The sequence below is a fragment of the Callorhinus ursinus genome, unplaced genomic scaffold (assembly GCF_003265705.2).
Source record: "Callorhinus ursinus isolate GAN/ISIS: 27379988/994484 unplaced genomic scaffold, GSC_fseal_2.0 scaffold6, whole genome shotgun sequence".
Taxonomy (NCBI): Eukaryota; Metazoa; Chordata; class Mammalia; order Carnivora; family Otariidae; genus Callorhinus; species Callorhinus ursinus.
In genome coordinates, this window is record NW_027397068.1 from 30,998,793 (window position 1) to 31,018,306 (window position 19,514).

Genomic DNA, 19,514 nt, shown 5'->3' on the forward strand with positions numbered 1-19,514 from the left:
GCCCGGCCAACACACCTTGATTGCAGCCAGTGAGAGGCTCTGAAATGGGGGATCCAGTTAAGTCATTCCCGGTTTTCTGGCCCCCAGGAACTGTGAGATCCTAAATATGTATTTTTTTAAAGCTGCTAAGTTTGCAGTAATATGTTATGCAGCAATCGTTAACTAAAATACATTCCATTTCTCTGCTCTCTGGCTCCTCATTTTGATCTCCGCACACTTCAAAGTCCCTGCTGTGGCCTAAAGAACACACAACATGGATTCCACTCTTTAGCAAACTGCCATTTTGCTGTGTCCGTACTTCCAAGGGAGCAGATGGGCCTGTGGGGCTATTCACAAACCAGAGAAGGAGGTGGGGCTTGTTTTTCCACCCGATCCCAAGTGGGACTTCCTGTAGGAGAACTGGCGTTCTGACGTCTGACCATGCAAAGCAGCAGGGCTCATTTGGCAACTTTAAATTTCTTTGAAAGGTTGGAAAAGAGACTGGCTTAAAACAAAGAAGTGGAAGCCTGTAAGGTCATGCTTATTCTCACTGAACACTCTATTTACAGATTCCTTTTGTTACATAATTTGAAGACAAGCCCAAGCTCCACTGTGTGGGAGACAAGGAGCGCGAGAACGGGCACTTCCAGTCCCCACTCTCACCCCGCGTCAGCCGGCAATGTCTCCCTGGGCTGTTTACCTTTTACGGATGGAGAGGAGAGTCAAAGGAGGTCACAGGGGCACACGGACACTGCTCTTGGCCTTAAAGCACTAAAAGCAGTGGTGGAGAGACAGACATGCACATATAACAAAGCCGAATAATACAAGGCAGAGAAATCTGCCAACATTTGGGAGTACTAGGTTTTAACTTCCAAATTTTAAAAGGGACCAGGAAGCCTCTTATACTAAGATTGTCCCTGACAATGAATCATGGAACTCTACATCAAAACTAATGATGTAATGTATGGTGATGAACATAACATAATAAAATAAAAAAAAAATGTAAAAAAAAAAAAGATTGTCCTTGACTACAGTAGAGACTCCCATGTTCAAGGCAAGTATTCCTTTCTGGTGACTTTATGAATGATACCTGCAGACACAGGGATTCGTATCCAGCATTCATGAATGAATGAACAAGGTCAATGTCTGCGTCAGCAGAATTCAGTCTGGTTGGCAAAGAACTCAGCAGGCACGGGAAGTGTGTGCTGGTGCGTTTTTGGCTCTTTTTTCCCCCTTCTGCATCCTCAGAGACAGACTTCCATAGAATGCCTCTTTCCTTCTTCCCTCCATCCCAGGTGCCTTCCAGGAAGATAGGAAAGTATACTAACATTTATGAGCTCATGCGAGGCCTACTTTAAAGAGAAAGTTGGCTCCACTACAACACAATGATACAATGCCCAAAGCTCTGGGTCAGGTCCCCTGGATATAACTACACTGCCGTGTTGCAGGCAAAGGGAAAAAAAACCCTGCTAATGTCTCAGTAGTGCCAGCTCCCCAGGTAAAAAGGCACAGTGGGTCCTTATATAAGACTTCTGCTCCCAGATGAGCCAAGAGCACAAAGGTTGATGTATATTTCTTTAAACTTTCCTAATAAACAAAGCAGTCTTGCAACAAATAATGTCAAATATCTAGTTACCATGATTCACATGCTGGGAGATGATTTGGAAGGCTAAGGATGCATGAGATAACTTTCAAATATTTTGCAAAACATATGTCTGAGAATGTATGCCAGATATTTTACAAAGTATTAGCTAAGTCAGCAAATGTACATGGCAGTAAAACAGAGCCTCGTGGTGGGAAAGAGAAGGAAACTTAAAAAAAAAAGAGAAGGATTCCTTAAGGATACATAACATTTGATTTGATTTTTTAAAAAATATTTTATTTATTTATTTATTTGAGAGCGAGAATGAGATAGAGAGAGTACATGGGGGGGGAAGGGTCAGAGGGAGAAGCAGACTCCCCGCTGAGCAGGGAGCCCGATGCGGGACGCGATCCCGGGACTCCAGGATCATGACCTGAGCCAAAGGCAGTCGCTTAACCAACTGAGCCACCCAGACGCCCCATAACATTTGATTTTAAAATACAAGAGATAAACGATACACTTGAGGATTGATAAACTCCGTCATATGGAAGATAATGGGAAGATCAGAAAGAATTAATGAAGATGAATGGCCCAAAACAAATGCTGCCAAATGTCCTCACTGACTGGGAGGTGACAGGCAGGCTGATGATTAGGAAGATGAGGGAGAAGGTGCTACCCCCTGCAAAGTGGCTCTTAACTGGGGGATGGGAGGAAAGTGCACTGATATCTAGAGGACTCAAAACATACATTCTCAGATCCAGTCCCGGAGCTTCTGATTCAAAAGATCTGGGATGGGATTCAGTATTTTGAAAAAGCTGCTAGTTATTCTGAGTCAGCCAGCCAAGGTTGAGACCACTGATTGGCCTAGAGTACCTCAGGAGAAGCTGTTACCTCCTAACCCATGCAGAATCCTCCCAGAGCAGCTACTTGGGGATCACCTAGCACCACTGTAGCCAGCATTTCATTTGTCCATCAAGCCCTGTTTGTTTTGTTTTAATAGCCCTTCATGTGGCAGTGGGTAGATGGAGACTGATGATGAAAAACTTAATGTTAAATCCTTAGTTAAAGGGAGCCGACTGGAACACAAATGTTCAATTGACAAAAGAATGAAGAACAGCCCAATTCTTACCCGTTCCTCCCCTGGTACGCAAGGTCCCGGTATGTGATGAAGAGTTCACACCCCCAAAGACGGTGAGTCCTTGGCCCCCGGCCGCGTGGAAGTTGTTGTAGTTGGGGATGGAGGTCACGCCGAAGCTGGGGTAGTGCTGCGGGGTGGGGTCTGTGCCATAGCGGTACCCGGAGCTCTGGGTCAGGCTGCCGTCCCTCTCCTCCGTCAGTTTTGTTGCTTCTTTATCCTTACATTGCACACAGCCCATTATCTAAATTCCTGCCGAAAACAAAAGGGAGGCACGTGAACTTGCATGCTCCTTAGCTGCTGGGTTGCTGGGTCATTTATAAGGCTCGCCCTTGGCTATTTCAGGCCTAAAAGGGAAGGAGGAAAAGCAGTGGCTAGGGCTGATGGTTAGAAGCGATCTCACGGCCCTTGACAATCACATTCGTTCCCCGTGTGCTCTGGGTGACAGGAGCCACAGAGCGTATGGTCGCCAGGCAGCAAGGTCCTCACATGCTGCCCCTTAAAATCCTCGAACATTACACACGTGCTTAAAGATAGCCCAAGACTACTTATTATGCTTTTCTTTAGTCATCTAAAAGAATAATGTATGCTCTAGGAAGTGAGTCCATGCAATATTAGAACAAAAACCTCCATTATGGCAAAAAAAAAAAAAAATGTAAGCAAGAGGGTGGAGGAATGCTGGAAAAGCCAGAAGACAGCTACTGAACAGCTCACCATACTTATTTTCTCATGGGTACCCATTCTTCAGGCACACACCTGGTAAATTTTTTTTTTTTTAAAGATTTTATTTATTTATTTGAGAGGGAGAGAATGAGAGACAGAGAGCACAAGAGGGAAGAGGGTCAGAGGGAGAAGCAGACTCCCTGCTGAGCAGGGAACCCGATGTGGGACTCGATCCCCGGACTCCAGCATCATGACCTGAGCCGAAGGCAGTCGCCCAACCAACTGAACCACCCAGGCACCCACACCTGGTAAATTTTAAGCAGTAAGATGACAATAAGTATCAAAATTAAGAAATCATTGCTGGATGAAAAATAAAATTAGGGGCACCTGGATGGCTCAGTTGGTTAAACGTCTGACTCTTGCTTTTGGCTGAGGTAATGATCTCAGGGTTGAGAGACTGAGCCCCATGTTGGGCTGGGTGTGGAGCCTGCTTCAGATTCTCTCTCTCTCTCTCTCCCTCTGCCTCTTGCCCCCTCTAAAAAAAAATTAAAAAATAAAATAAAATTGGTAGAAACTAAGAGGTCTGGGTATATTTGTAGGATGTCATGATAGCCTACAGTAAAAAATCATTTTCAGCTGCTAATTAACTTTCCAAATTTCCATTAGCTTTTGACATCTTTCAAAAATATAAAAAAAAATCAATCTCATGTTCTAGAGTTAGTGGTGGACTAAAAACTCAGGTCACTGTCACCCCACCCTCCTCCAACCCACTTCTCCTGTGCTTATCGGAGAAATGCCACCATCCATGACTGACTTGCTCAAGTCAGAACCCTGAGAAGCAACCTCATTTGCTTCCTTTTTACTTCTCACTCTCCCCATCTCACACTCTACTATCCAAACATGCCGAACTTCCCAGTTATTTAAAGGTTCAATTTTTTCTGCTTTGCTTTAGGTCTTGGAATGTGGCCTTGAACATTTTTTTCCTGATGTGCAACATATTCTTCATGTTCCAGGTAAGACACTGTTTCCTCTGCAAAGCCTTCTCTGATCCCCGTACCCGCCTTCCAAGGCTGGGGGGATGTTCCTTCTAAGTGCTCCCATGGCATCCTGATTTCTCCCATCATGGCACCTATTGTGCCATATTAAAACATGGTTTGTCCATTTATCTCATTGCCCAGTGGACTGCGGGTTCCAGGAAAACATGGCCCTGTCCACTTTTGTCAGAGCTATAATGCCAATGCCTGGCACACAGCAGGTGCTTGATAGAAAGCAATCAAATGAGTGAAGATTCTCTAGCCCAGTATGTTTCTCTTTCACCCTTTGTCTCTGCATCCAAGACCAGCCTTTCTCTCAGCGACTTACATTTGCAGTTGACCCTGTGTTTTTTAATCTATTGGTATGTGTGAGAAAGAAAGAGGATTCAGAAATACAAGGTTAATTCAGTTAAATGATGGTACTTTGGACTGTAATACTCTGTCAGGTTGATGGGGATAGGTAGAACATGCAATGGATGCCGCTTCCAAAACTCTGAAAAGTGGCCCATATGGAACCAAAGGATCAAATAAGAAACACACGACACCATGTGTAATTACATGTGTTCAATGGAGAGGGCAAAGCTGGTACAGGAATGGAAGGGACTTGAAGTAGTGAAGAAGAAAGAAAGAACTAGTTTTTCTTAGTATCTTGCAATCCAAAGTGGGGAATGCCACATCAGATACGGAGACTCTTGGCGGGGGGCACTGCTCTAAGCACTGCTTTTCTGGGGAAAAAGGACATGAAAGCAGCATCAGACTGCTCTAATGTCCTCTTACATTACACATTTCAATAAATACTCATGGAATTCAATGTCAGCTCCTGAGAATGGAAATGTTGGGAAACGAGCCGCCTACTGCTTGAGCTGAGATCACCCAATCTGGAACACATTTCCGCGTAAATCATTCGAGATTAACTTACAGTATACTGGGTCCAACATGCTCTCTAACTTATGGTAGATGAATGCCAATTTAAAAAATTTCCAATAGGAAATGCAAACTATGTCCAAGGCATGATTTATTGAAGGAATTTCATCATTTGTTGTTGGTATTGCTTCATAGGATTGATAAGTACCTTGCTTACTTTATATTAACTCCTTCACGGCAGAAAGTTGCTTTGAGCTCCCACAAAGGCCAGACAGAAGACAGTTCTTGTCCCAGGCACTTTTTTCAGGCATTGCACTGATCTACTGTAATTAGAAGATGTGAGACCTGAATCACAGTATCACATCATTTACATCAGCGATTCTCAGCTGGGGTTGACTTTATTCCTCTCACCCCCACCGAGGGGCATAATAGGCAATGTCTGGAGATACTTTTGGTTGCTACAACTCAGGGATAAGAGGTACTACTGGTACCTAGTCGGTAGAGGCCAAGGATGCTGCTAAACATTCTACAACATAGGACAGCCTCCAACAGCAAAGAATTAATTGGCCCCAAATGTTAGTAGCATCGAGGCTGAGAAATCCTGATTTATGGAGGAGAAAGAATTTATATCCATATCTTCGAAACAGTATATAACAGCTGTTTCCCTTATATGTGTGATCAACATGCAATTCACAATGCCTTTCTTAGGAGAACAGGCAGGCTGGGTAGAAGGGCACAATTTTAAAAATTGGTATGAAATGCTGATTCTTCCCTAGAAGATTGTTCCTTGTGATAGAGAAAAGAATCAAAACCAATGAGAACGCTCATTACAAACTACTCTTTCAACTCCAGCAAAACAGAAATGACACATCAGAACCCCACTGAAAACAGGACCTTATATCTAACTCATCTTTCACAATGCACCAAGAAAAAGCATTACCACTGGAATAAACAACCAACACCATATATAGACCTATGAAATAATGAAAGGAAACAAACAGTAATCTCCTTGAAGGCAGCTTATTTTTTGGTTTTGTTTTAGTATCGCATCCTGAGGGTCTAGAACAGTGCTGTATGCTGTAGGAGCTCAATAAATATTTGTTAAATGATTACAATGCAAAAACCCAAAACTCAGTCAAAATCATTTTGGAGAAATGGAGAAAGAAAAACAGTTTTCTTTTGTAGAAGGGACAGCTCTGTTACCACTGCATACATTTGCAGTTTAGAGTAAGAAATGTTTCTGCACAGGTTTGCTTACTCTCTTCCCTTCGTTGACAAACATTATGAGCCCGAAATAAATCAGTCAATGCAGGCTCAAGACATTAAAAGTTAATCACAATGAAAATATTTGTGTAAGAACTTGTGGTCTTCTTCCTCCCACTTGCGGTGGTCAGACTAACCATTTCCCGACGGAAGATTCAGAAGCCGCTCTGTGAGCTGTACCCAACATGACTTCAGGCTCCTTGCCATGAGACAAACTTCTGAGCATTCGAGTTAAAATAAAAACATCCTTTATTACATACGGTTCTGTGGTGTGGCGTTTATGGCCAATGCTGTAGGTCCATTATGAACATATAATGTACTAATATACTTGCCAGAGATCTGTGGGGCACTGGGAAACAAGGAATAATGCCGTTCCAAAAGTGGGACCTTGGAATTACTCTGACAAATAAATCCTACACCAGGAACTCATGGCCATCCTTCTCTGCTTGTTGTTGTGCCTAGAAAAACTGATGGACAAGCACTTTGACCAATAAGATCCTGTGACTGTGGTCAAGGTGTCTGGATTACAGCCACGAAGCCCCCCCGTTCTTCAGTCCTTTGGCGAAACCAAAGGGCTCTTTCTGTTATGCAAGGAAAACCTGATTTACATGAAATTTCCTTAGTCCTGTGGATCTTATGTGTGCCAACAGCGTTAAACCACTCAGGGAAGAGTTGTCAAAGAGGGAATCCGAGGACTGCCACACCTGCACTGTCTGGTGCTGTGCCATGCGTGGCCTCAGAATCCTTCTTCACATAAGCCCTCGAGTGATCAACTGAAGCTGACATAAAAGATGGACACTATCCCCGATTCTGGGCCTAGGCTGCTTTTATCCAGAATGAGTCTGGCTGAACATACATTCCCTCCACTGACGCCCCAGACCACGGTCCAGCTGCTAGGTGTACATCAAACACAGGTACAACAGATAAGCTCACGCTTCCTTGCACGCCACTCAGTAAAGCAACACCCGTACACTCAGGTTATAATGCTGCAGGACTTCCGAGAAGATTTCAGAGAGCTAGGTACCAAAAAGGGGGAAAGGCCATTGGCAGTCTTCTGCAAAAGCAAATTACCTCCTCCCGAGACACATAAACGTGCAGGCAGAGGAGGGATGGCTGGAGGAAGGCAGGTGAAAGTGACAACAAATAATTTTAATTTCAGCAGTGTGAGCACTTCTATCTCAGAAACCAACCTAGGTGGGTGTGGAGAAGTGAGGGCCCTGAGGCCTAAGTTCCCATCCTTGCTGCTGACAGCAGACTTGGAAGAGTGACAGGTCGAGCCACACTGGCCTGCCCTCTGATGTGGCATGTTTCTTGCTGGTACCATTCACCATCCCTTTAGCTGGTCTCCACTTTACCTGGGTGAAAATCATAATAAAAGTAAAGGAACAAGGAAGGGAACCTAGAAACCAAACACAAGCAACTGAGATGGGGACAGTTGAAAAAGAATTTAAAGCTGAATTGTAGATCGACTGCACAGTCTCATACACTTCTCTGGGAACAGGGCAAGAACCGGTGGTTTAATGAGCAACCACCCTTTTCTGGGCAACAGTAACACCATGAGGCAAGAGGGTGAGATGTGCAGAAACACATCAGAAATGACTTGACTTCTGGGGAGAAGAGCCATGGCAGGGGGTTCTCGGTCCTTGTCAGATTGGAAACACCCACAAGAATCAACCGGAGGTATCTAGCTACATTCTCCATCGAGAAAACAAATCCCTTGAAAGTCTAGGAAAGGCTTGCTTTAGTTTTCACCACAGAAGTGCTGGAATCCAGACGTTCAGAGACAGATGAGTGCCACGTTGGTAGCAATGGCTGTTGGGACACAGAACCTGTCACCCAAATTTCCCAGCACTTTCAATCCTTTATGACGGGACTTTCCTCTTTGTAGGACATTGGGTCCTGACACCCCACAAGAGAGTAGGGGTGGTGCTGTCTTCTGAGGACACCAGGACAGAAGGGCCAGTGCTGACTGGGGAGGCTGGAGAGAAAGCAGGACCACGCTGGACCATCTTGGAAGTGCAGACACTCCCCAAAGTCCCTGCCACAGCTGGGATGGGATGGTGGGCATGTAAATACTCCAGGCCTGAACCACAGTATTGATATGGGGTCCAGCCAGTAGTCCCAGATGGCTAAAAAAGAAAGAATACAGAGGACTCTGCTTCTTTGCTGCCAAATGGAAGGAAGGAGTGAAAATCTGTGCCTTGCTGAAAAGGTGGTAGGGTAGGCAGAACTCCAAGGTATGCCCCAGATTCCTGCCCTTGGTGTGACAAACCCTATGTCATCTCTAGGACTCATGACTGATGGGAAAATCACTCCCTTGATTAGGCTATTTTATTTGGCATGGTTGATTTTAACAAAGAGAAATTATCCCAGGTGGACCTGACCTCATCAAGTGAGCCCTTGAAAGGGACTGGGCTCTCTCTGGAGAAGTAGATACCAAGTGTAAGAGGCATTCTGGGGCAGGGGTGGGGGGGAAATGTTCTCCACTGCTGGCTTGGCAGATAGAGGGGGCTATGTGGCCTTTAGGAACTGAGCACAGCCCCCAGCTGGCAGAAAGCAAAGAAATGGGGACCTCAGTCCTATAACCACAAGGACCTGAAGTGGGCCAAGAACTTGGAAATGGATTCTTCCCTGGTCAAGGCTTCAGATGAGAATGCTGTTGGCCAATGCAGCCTTGGGAGCAGAGAGCTCAGCCACACCATGCCCAGATGCTCAGAACTGTGTGCTAATAAACAGGGGCTGTTTAAGCTGCTTCGTTTGTAGTAACTGGTTACAGAGCAAGAGAAAATGAATACCTATTTTGGTGGAATGGGCACCACTGAGGTGAAGGCTCCGATCTTGGTAGTGATGACCAGTATCAAATGAGGGCTCACTGCAAGCCGGGCACCATGCTATGTACTGGAACATCCTATCTCACTCGATTCTTAATAACAGTCCTCAGACAGAAGTATGATGCTTTCCCCTCATTTGACAACAGAAGAGCAGAGAGGTTTGAGACTTTTCCACAGCTCCGTCAGGGGTGGTGAAGCCAGACAGACTGATTCCATGGCTGGCACATGGAGCCTATAGACCAGAGTTGCTTCCTGCCCCATGGACTCCTGGCCAGTCCATGTAAGGGTGTGGGTGTGTGGTCAGAGGGGCCTGTGGGGATGGCTCCCTAGTGCCCCAGAGCTCTGCTTCCTGTGCATGACTAATGGGGGCCCTGACATTAGGGACTGGGCCTCACTCCCCCACATTCACACCCTGCCCCAAGACTGTGGGCTCTGTAAGGGTGCTGGGACCATGCCAGGCGTGGTGAGTCACCGGCTTCCTTCATGTGGTGTAGGGTCTTAATGAGCGTTTGAACCAATGACACTGAAGCTCCCCTTAGTTTCCTGATATTTCCTAGATGTGGTGAGTGTTTGTTTGTTTATTTATTTAATTTACCTATGTGAGAGGGAGGGGGGGAGAGAGAGAGAGCACAAGTGGGGTGAGGGTAAAGGAGTAGCAGGCTCCCCACTAAGCAGGGAGCCCGATGCGGGGCTCGATCCCAGGACCCCGGGATCCCGACCTGAGCCGAAGGCAGATGCCCAACAACGGAGCCACCAGGCGCCTGTGGTGAGTGTTTATATACACCACAAAGGAGTGAGCACTGGTTTCCTTGGTATAAATGAGCATGTGGACTGCATTTAAAACATGATTTGCTATACAGGCAAAACTTTCTGGAACATATTTACTGTATAAACAGAACACAAGCAATGCCTCCTCCAAGCACAAAATAACAGATTTCTACTCTTGGTGGAGTCCCATGAGGGAGAGCACCCTCCCCCCACCCAAGCAATAAAATGTCACATCTTTGAGGTGATAAGACTAATGTAGACCCAGGAACACCTACAGTGCAGACACCAGCCACATGTAAGAGTGGGAGAACGGAGCCTACTTAAAAATCAAATCAAAGCTTTGCTTCGGAAATAACAAGAGGTGGTGTTGGATGATCATTTGTGCGTGACTCTGCAAGGTCCTCTGGAGGGTGAGGACGATGAATCTCGTTCCATACCGCACAGCAAAGGACCCGAACTCATATAAATCACTCTCACAAATGTCACATCACTTTAAGAAAAAAACCACATTCCTGGCACCTAGATTTTTTGGCTACCACCCTGGTTTGTCTTGTTCAAATCACCCCCCATGCCGAGAAGCACTGGCTCACTCCCTGCAGCATGTTCTCCTTTCCCTTCTCTAAAACCTTCCATTCCCTGATGCCCGGAGAGTCAAATGTACTTAATAAAGAAAGAAATGGAAGCATTAGACCCTGATGGTGAGATTTAACACTGCAGTCAACAAAGAGCTGGAACCATTCCCAAACCCAAATGGCCAAATGAGGTTTTAACACCAAACCATGGAAAGGCTCCAAAAGGAGCAAAGAACATTTTCTTCTTACACTCACTTCACTTCAGATCTCAGGGTTAAAACAAGAGGGAAATGGTGATAAAAAATAAGGATATGTTTTAACTGTCTATGCCAAAGGGTTCAGAAAGAATTAGAGCACAGATTATAAAGTTTTTCAGGCCTTCTCTCACCCCTTTTGGGAAGGGAAAAAAGTTCCTTAGTGGTTACTAGTTTAAACTTTTATTTTTATCAATACATAATTCACATACCATAAAATTCACCCTCTTAAAGTTTACAGTTCAGTGGTTTTATATTTTTTATACACATATTACATATATACATTATATATATAAATACATTATATATGTAATATGTACATTTAATATACAAAGGAAACCACTGTCACTATCTAATCCTAGGACATTTTCATTACCCCCAAAAGGAACCTGTACTCATTCAGCAGTTACTTCTCATTCCCTTCTCAGACTTACACCTGACAACCAGGAGTTTTATGTCTTTACGGATTTGCCTATTTGGACATTTCATATGAACGCAATCATATAATATGTAGCCTTCTGTGACTGGCTTCTTTCACTTGGCACATGGTTTGCAAGGTTCATTCATTTTGTAGCATGAATCAGTACTTCATTCCTTTTTATGGCTGAAAATATTCCGTTGTATGGACACACCACTTGTTTACCAATCATCAGTTGATCGACATTTGGATTGTTGCCATTTCCTGGCTGTATGAATAATGAGGCTATGAACATTCATGCATAAGTTTTTGTGTGGACATATGCTTTCAATTCTCTCAGGTTCATATTTTAATATGTAAGGAATTTATATAGATAAAAAAAACCCTAAGATTAGGTAAATGGGAAAGCATGTTAATTGGCAGTTCAAAGAAAGGAAAAAGGACTTGTGAAACTTACGGGAAAATGTTACCTTCAGTAGTAATCAAAGAAACACAATGTTGATTAATGAGAGACTTTCACCTCTCAATTAACAAAATTTCAAAAGGAAGTCTGCCCAATAGTGACGGAGGTCCCCTGAAATGCCTATTCTCATCTATTGCTGATAGAAGACCAGGAATTAGTGTATAACCTTTTCATAAACCAATTTGACAATATTATATATATATATATATATATACAACCTTAAAAATGGGCCTGTTCTTTGTGAATCTGTGCTAAAGAGACACTTTTTGAAAAATGACACATAAAGAGGTCCTATGACATGTTATTTATAATTTGAAAGTTAGAAAACTTGCTAATTGTTTAACAAGAAGATGACGGCTAAGTATATAATAAGGCATGCCTATCATGTAAAGTAAAACAAATTAAAACTTCTGGTTACAGAAAATAATCAGCAATACAGAAAAATGCTCATATTATACTAAGAAGGATCACATGATTGTCACTATATGACAAATGCCTAAAAAACTGTTTGGAAGGAAAGATACCAAGATGCTTGCTGGTGGTGTGTGGGGGAATAACACTATGGGTGACTGTTCTTTCTTCTGTTTTTTTCCCTCAGATTATCTATATTGAGAAAGCACAATTTTTATGAGAATAAATCATTTTTTTAGATAGGAAAGATCCCTTTATCTGTTACTGATTTAATTTATATATAAGTATATAACCATACATTGATGAAGTATGCTTTGTGAACTGAAAAATTAAGAGAAGGAAAGAGAGTAACTGATGCTAAAAAAAATTTTTTTTTTTTTTGAGGGGCACAGAGACTGTTTATTGAGTGGCAACCAATTCTAAAAATTAAGAGAGGGAGAGAGAGTGACTGATTCTAAAGTCTGTTAAGAAGCAACCTTTCCTCCTGGAAGGTTTGAAAGGTGAAAGGTACTGAAGGACAGAGAGATTTCTTCTTTTTTTCTTTTTAATTAATTAATTTATTTGAGAGAGAGAGAGATAGAGAGAGAGAGAATTCTCAAGCAGATTCCCCACTGAGTGTGGAGCCTGATGCTGGGCCTGATCCCAGGATCCTGAGATCATGACCTGAGCTGAAATCAAGAGTTAGCTGCTTAACCGACAGAGCCACCCAGGTGCCCCTTAGGACAGAGAGGTTTCTGCGTGAGTCTTTATAACATCTGTGCTGGGAAGTGGGCAGTGAGGGAGCAGTGCTGGAAGGGGTGGTGAATCACCCAGATGGGCAGCCACGAAAATCTAATTAAGGGCACAGATTAAGCAAAGCCATAACACATAAACAACTCAGAGGACCATGTAGGTGGCAAGTGGCAGAATGTGGGATATCAGAACCAGAAGTCGGGTGGCTGGATTGGTGGGTTCTTGAGAACCTTCAGGGCCCAAGCTCCTAAGTACCTGGGGAAACCCAATAAAGTCAGAATGACAGTACTCTGAACAAGTCAATGTTGGAACATAACTGAGGAGTTCTGGATTTTAAGGTATCTGCAAGACCTCTCTGTGAGCGAGGGCCTGAAGACCACACGCTGGCATGGCTCTAAGGAGGTCGGCAGAATGAAGTGAAACACTTTGTTCTTTGGATGCTTGTTGTTGGTGGAGACAAGGGGACTTGCTCAGGGCACCAGGCAGAAAAATTCTATACTTTTCTCTCACTTTTCTTCTTGTTGCCCTCACCCTTTCCTGCTGGGACATTCAGCCTGGCATTTTGATGGTGTGACTTCTGACTTTGACTAGAATTCCCCAGTCCTTAGAACCTGGCGCATTCCAAGCAGGGCACAGAACAGTAACCAACACTGGTTTATGCGACCTAAAATTTTTCAGAAACATAAAAGATTCAACAAAGATGCTTCTTCCTGATGTTGATATTTGGCCAAACATCTTTCTACTCTCCTTGGCCCTGTTATATAAAAACAACCAGAGGAAAACAAAAATAAAAATGTAGGCTTCCTTTCATGAACTGGCAAAAGGAAACGGGAGAGTCAGTGTCACATCTGGGCCACAGTGGTAGAGACTGGCTTTCTGGGCTGAACTGGCTGAGGGCCCAAGGGTCGGGGTGTCACCTGGTGGAGCCACAAGAAAGCACATTAGCACAAAGCAGCTGTGTGAACAGGCGTCATCAATGCCCCCTGCCCGCCAATGTGGAGAATGAACGCTGAGGAGGTTCTCTCTCCAAGGCCAAACAAAAACCCTCTCTGCCAATCTTTCTAGTCTCTATGGAGGTTCCTCGCCAGATGATTCTGCAAATGTGGCCTCTTTCTTTCAGAAAACAATGAATTCTTTTTCCCTTTAATTCATCAGTTAAAGAAACAGAATGGACTTTGAATAAGGAAATTTTACTTTTCTTCTTTTTGCCCTCGAGCTCATGTTTGTGTTTGTGTCCCCACGAGACCCCCTTTCCCTGATGACTTATCTGGAGTCAGAGCGCCCTGAGAATTTGGTTGTGAAGCCACTTGCGTGGTGTTTTTGGCACTGAAGCAGATGTCTTTGAAGACTGACATGAAGCCCCGTCACCCCTCCCCTGGATCTTTATGTTGGCACTTTCTCAAGTTGCAAGGAATCAGCAACACTCTGGGCCTTCGCTTCTGCATCCCTTGCAGTGGTTTCGAATTTCAAAGCTTCTCGGCAGCTGTTTTGGTGTGAATGCTGATAAAGTAGGCCTTCAGAAAACGCGCCCCTAACTCCATGGCCTTTACTGGTTCAAGGAACAACAGTGACAGTGATGACGGGAACAAAGGAAACACAGAGGCTGGTGGACTCTAGCCAGCCTCCTCCTACCACTTCTGCGCCTGAAGGGAGTGACGACAGTCTCTGCCTTCCCTCGAGCTTACTTTTCTAACCCGCGTTGAGCCCAGCTCGGCTGACTCTGTGGTAGTTGCGTCCAAGCTGAGTGCCTACAGAGACCTGAGGAAATTAACGAGGAAATTAACACGGGCGGTAGGCTGGGCCACTGCAGGGACGCTTTGCCCAGCAGCATATGAAAACGGTATCTGGAATGACAAACTGTGGCCACTCTGTGTGGGAGGAACACGTGTTGCTAGAGCACTCGTTGATGACCGACTTGGCACCAGATAGAAATCCTGTCAGGTTTCTGTTAACAAATCTGAAAAGGAAAGACGCGGTTTATATACCAGCATACATTTTGTAAACACTGTCGCTTATAAAATTTACAGTAAAGCAGTTCAATAGTGACTTTTCACTTGGCATGTGAACGCAGCACAGTGTGAATTTTAGAGTGTCTTGCACAGTAATTGAACTTGGGGTTTATCTCCTTAAAGAAGACAGCACAGCCGATTGTCCCCTTGCAGATTCTGGTATCAGATTCTGGTATCACAGCCTTACAGTGTTGAGGCCCGAACCCAGATGCCTGAGAATGGGTAGCGGGAGGATGAGGTGAAGGGTGGGCAGACTGCTCCCTGTGCCACCAGACTCACGCCCTCCTCCACAGTGAGGCACCCGAACACTCCATTTTCACACTCCCTTGCTGCTAGGTGTGGTCATGTCCGATTCTGGCCAACCAGCTGAGAATGGATGTGATATATCCGGCCCCTGTGTCTTTAAAGGAGAGTGGCTTGCTCTCCATCCTCCATCCCACTTCCTATGGGCTGGACAGTGGATGTGGTGCTGGTGAATTGGCTGCCTCCAGGCAGAGGACGGCAACCTGACAGGGACTGGCAGAACCACAGGACACAAGAACCTGGGCCCTAGACAGTCTTGGAGAGCACGGCTGCTCATCTGCCTTAAAGCTGTGAACTGTGACCTAACACGAGAGAGGCATGAACGTGTATCTTGTGGGAGCCACCGGATTTTTGTGGGGAGGAGCGAGTGGGGTCTTTTTGTTATAACAGGTAGCCTGTAACCTACCACAAGAAGGAAGGAAATCTAACATAGAGGTCAAAGGTGGCTTTATTGGTCACTTATTTGGTTTTTTCCCCCATAGTCTCTAGAACCAATAAGAGCTTCTGACCTCCTTTGATACTGACAGTTAAACTTGTACTAAGGCAGGTTAGTAAGATAACAATAACAAATTGTAATAGCTACCATTTATTGAGAACTTACTTTGTGCTTGGCGCTTCACATACGGTATTTCATTTAATCTTCAGGACAACCTTGGAAGGGCATTCCACAGTTAAGGAATCTTGGGCTCACAGGAACTTAAGGTAACTTGTCTGGGGTCACCCAGTCAGTGGACCTGGACCCACGTCTAATGCAATCACACCCTCTTCTTACTACCCCATGTTTCCTTTTGAGAAGCCGGCTCTGCTCCTAGCCATTTTCTTCATACTTTTTGAAAAGAACAAAGAATGAGAGATTTAATGGTGTGACAGGAGCTGGGCATTGCTGTATCCTACCATTATTTCATTTTTTGCACTAGGGCTGAAGGTGCTCTTTAAGTGTTCTTCTCTTTACAGCGATCCAGCTTAGGACTGGCTCCTAAGTCTCTAGGACATTTCAGTCCTGGGTACCAGGCTCCTGGATTGGAGAAGGTCTGGGAGCAGTGACAAAGCTGCGACAAGGCTGTGAGTTGCCACGTGGTCCAGAGCATATCACTTGACACTGTGGAGCCCAGTTTCCTTCTTGGTCGAGCAACAGGCCTCAACAAGGAGCTCTAAGGATTCATACCAAGGCTAACACTCCTCAAGGAGCCCAGAGCCCTCCTGTACACACTCAAGCAGAACCAATTCTATAAACAGGCACAGAGGTCTCCACTCTCCACAGCCCTAGAGGCCTGTTATCAATCACGAGGACCCACGGAGTAACGTGACCAAGTAGTCAGGTTTGGCTATGAATGCTCAGGTATCCTTCTGCCATGGCCAGAGCCTGGACCATGCATATTATGAGACTTTTAATGACGTGACAGGAGCTAGGCATTGTTATGCCCTACAGTTTTTATTTTATTTTTTGCACTATGGCTTAAAATGTTCTTTCTTACTGTGGTTTTCAGAAGACCCAACTATGCCCTCCATGTCTCTCTGCTGCTAAAGTGAAGAACAACTTATGATATGGTGCAATCAGCTCAGGTACTCGAGACCTGCTGGGGTCTTGACCCACCTCCCCCTCCTCACAGGGAGGCTCTAATTCTCTCTGAGTCTTTCCTAGGATTGCTAGGTATAGCTGTTCTCCTGAGCTGCAGGAAATGAGGAAGTTACACAGAAAACAATAATCAGGACAAAGAAACTTCCCCCACCCCCCCCAGACAAAAGTTACTCAGAAATCACCATAGTAACAAATCACCTGTTTTCAACAATTTCATTTTCCTTGCATCTTATCTCTCTTTTTCTTTTTCTTTACAGCCCTACCTCTAGCCTCTAGTCAGTAAACATATTTTTTTTTCAGTAAACATATTTTGATACTCTCTATGTGACAGGCGCTGTGCAAAGTGTTGTGGATATGGAGTCAAGTAAACAAGGCCCTGCCCGTGAGGAGCTTATGTGTACTTAGGAGGGAGACTGTCAAATCTGGACTTGGGTTGGAGAGAAAGCACAGAGGAGTCTGAATTCATCCAGGCCAGCCACTGTGAGGTACCTGGCCCAGGTGAGGAGGGGGTGGGAGTGCACATGAGAGCACAGATGTGTGGTAGGGCATGGTTCCATGGGGCTTACTGGATTTGTTCCTGTGTTTACAGAGCACTGAAACATGTGCCAGGCATCATGCAAGGCTCTCAGAGGGAAGGAGCCAGGCGCCTGCCGAAAAGGAGCTTACAGTTTAATGGAATGGATATATGCAGCTGGGAAGGTGGTGGGAGATGAAGCCAGATTATAAACAGCTACGTGTCCATTTTACTGAGCACTCACCGTAGTGCCTGAAGCTGGTGCTAGGTACGATAAGCAAACATTCTCCTTTGATCCATTAGCAGCCTTGTGAACTGGGTACTATTATTTTACAGATGGGGGAATGAGTATAGGGAGGGCAAGTTACTTGAGGAAAGCCCCACAGCTAGGTTGAGCTGGATTTTAACCCATAAATGGCTGAATCTAAGACATAATCTTAACCACGTGCTAATAGGCTAAAGTATTTGCACATTATCTAGCTGATGCTTACTCAGTATTAAGCGGGAGTGGAACTGGGTCTCGACAGACACATACTGAAATGTGGGGGAGAGGAGAAGCATGGGGGAGCCAGACAGTGAAGCCAAGATTGGGAAGAGACTGCACACAGGTGGACGGAGGCATCTGAGTAAGATGTGACTTCTTCAGCTGGACAAACAACTCCATCCATTCTAGCAACCTGTCTATGCCTAATTCATACCTCATAATTCATCCCCAACTGTGGCAACACTGTACCTTTTGTTGCAAGTGAGAATACAGATCTAAAACCATACTGCTGCAGAGGCAGTTTGGCAGAGACAGTTTACTATGGGACTATGTAAGCTACATTTTCCGAAAGCCCTGTCAGAAAAAGAAGCCCAAGATCTTTTAGGGCTGGTAGGAGTCGGAGATGTGCAGCTGTGTAGATGGTTGCCTAAACATGGCAAGGACAGATAACAATGGAGATAGACACACATCTGCAATGCATGACATCTGGAAAAAGATGACTGCTGTCCACTAAAAAGGGCATGTAACAGCTAATATGCAACAATGGACTGATGACCTCTGATGTCCACAAGAGGAGCCTGAAGAAGGGGCTGGGGGTAGAGGTGCAGGTGAGTATAAGGTAAAAAAGGGCCCACCACCCTCTCACTCCGACCATGGGCAGTTTACTCCATCAAGCCAAACAGAAATGTCTTTTGGCAGAAGTGGTGTTTACACCTCAGTTTTGCATGGACTATGTAATACTAACGACTTCTTTAGGCTAATGTCAGAAGGTTACTTATATTTTAGCTATGACAGTTCTGCTCACATCTCCAGGCTCACCATGGTCAGAGGATGGAAACTGCCCATCCACCAGCAGTAGTCATCAGTCGGCAGCTCTGAGCAGTGGCAATTCAGCCCAGCACTAGGCAGAACTGGCCTGTCCCCAGAGCGCATGCTGAGCTCCTATGGAACTACATTACAGACTCCACGTGACAATGACCCAAGTGTGGCTGCATACTTTGCCCCAGTTCTGGTTCAATATACCCCCAACTGATGGGGTCAGTAACAACAGTACACACTTGGAATGAGTCCAGGCAACAGCTCTGCCATAATTCTTTTTGACAAAGGCTGACCTGACACGCTAGTCATCAGTCCAGGCGGGGGGGGGGGGGGGGGGGCACGGGGAAGGTCCTGTGATTAACCAGCCTACACACCCTTGGTTTCTGCCAGGGTTCATCTTTAATCTGGACACACATTCCCCGAATGCACTCTCTACTAAGTCTCCTCTTAATTTCCTACACATTGTGCTTCTAAGATTTGCATTCTCTACACAGGTTCCATTGCTAAAATGAAAATGTTGCTAAAAATTAGTGGATCTTTGTATCTCTTATAGAAAATCAATTATTTGTAACAATTCCTGCCTTCCTAAACTCACTAAGCTGTTTACTAAGTTTGTTTTTCTTAGCCCATATCTTAACTGTTTTAAATCTGTGTCTGTCTTAACATGCTGGCTGGTTAATCTTCCTTTCCAGTTTTTTCATTATTTCTTCAAACATCTGATTCTTCTTTAACTTAAAATAAGCCTCAACTAAATTTCTCTTTTTCATTTTTGGCTCTGTTTCCCATGGCAAAACAAACAAACAAACAAACAAACAAACAAACAAAATGATCACTTTT

General features: G+C 44.6%; 1 protein-coding gene across 6 annotated transcripts in view; it reads right to left on the reverse strand.

The window, feature by feature from the left end:
• FYN (FYN proto-oncogene, Src family tyrosine kinase) overlaps positions 1 to 19,514 on the reverse strand; it is a 210,016-nt gene that overhangs the window by 53,387 nt on the left and 137,115 nt on the right. For 5 of the 6 annotated variants that reach the window (XM_025864330.2, XM_025864364.2, XM_025864346.2 and 2 more), the window contains one exon: positions 2,691 to 2,948. In XM_025864330.2, the coding sequence (XP_025720115.1) occupies positions 2,691 to 2,937 (247 nt within the window). In that variant the 5' untranslated portion in view covers positions 2,938 to 2,948. Of the gene's footprint in view, positions 1 to 2,690; positions 2,949 to 7,710; positions 7,876 to 19,514 lie in introns of all 6 variants that reach the window. The other variant, XM_025864314.2, reaches the window with a different exon arrangement.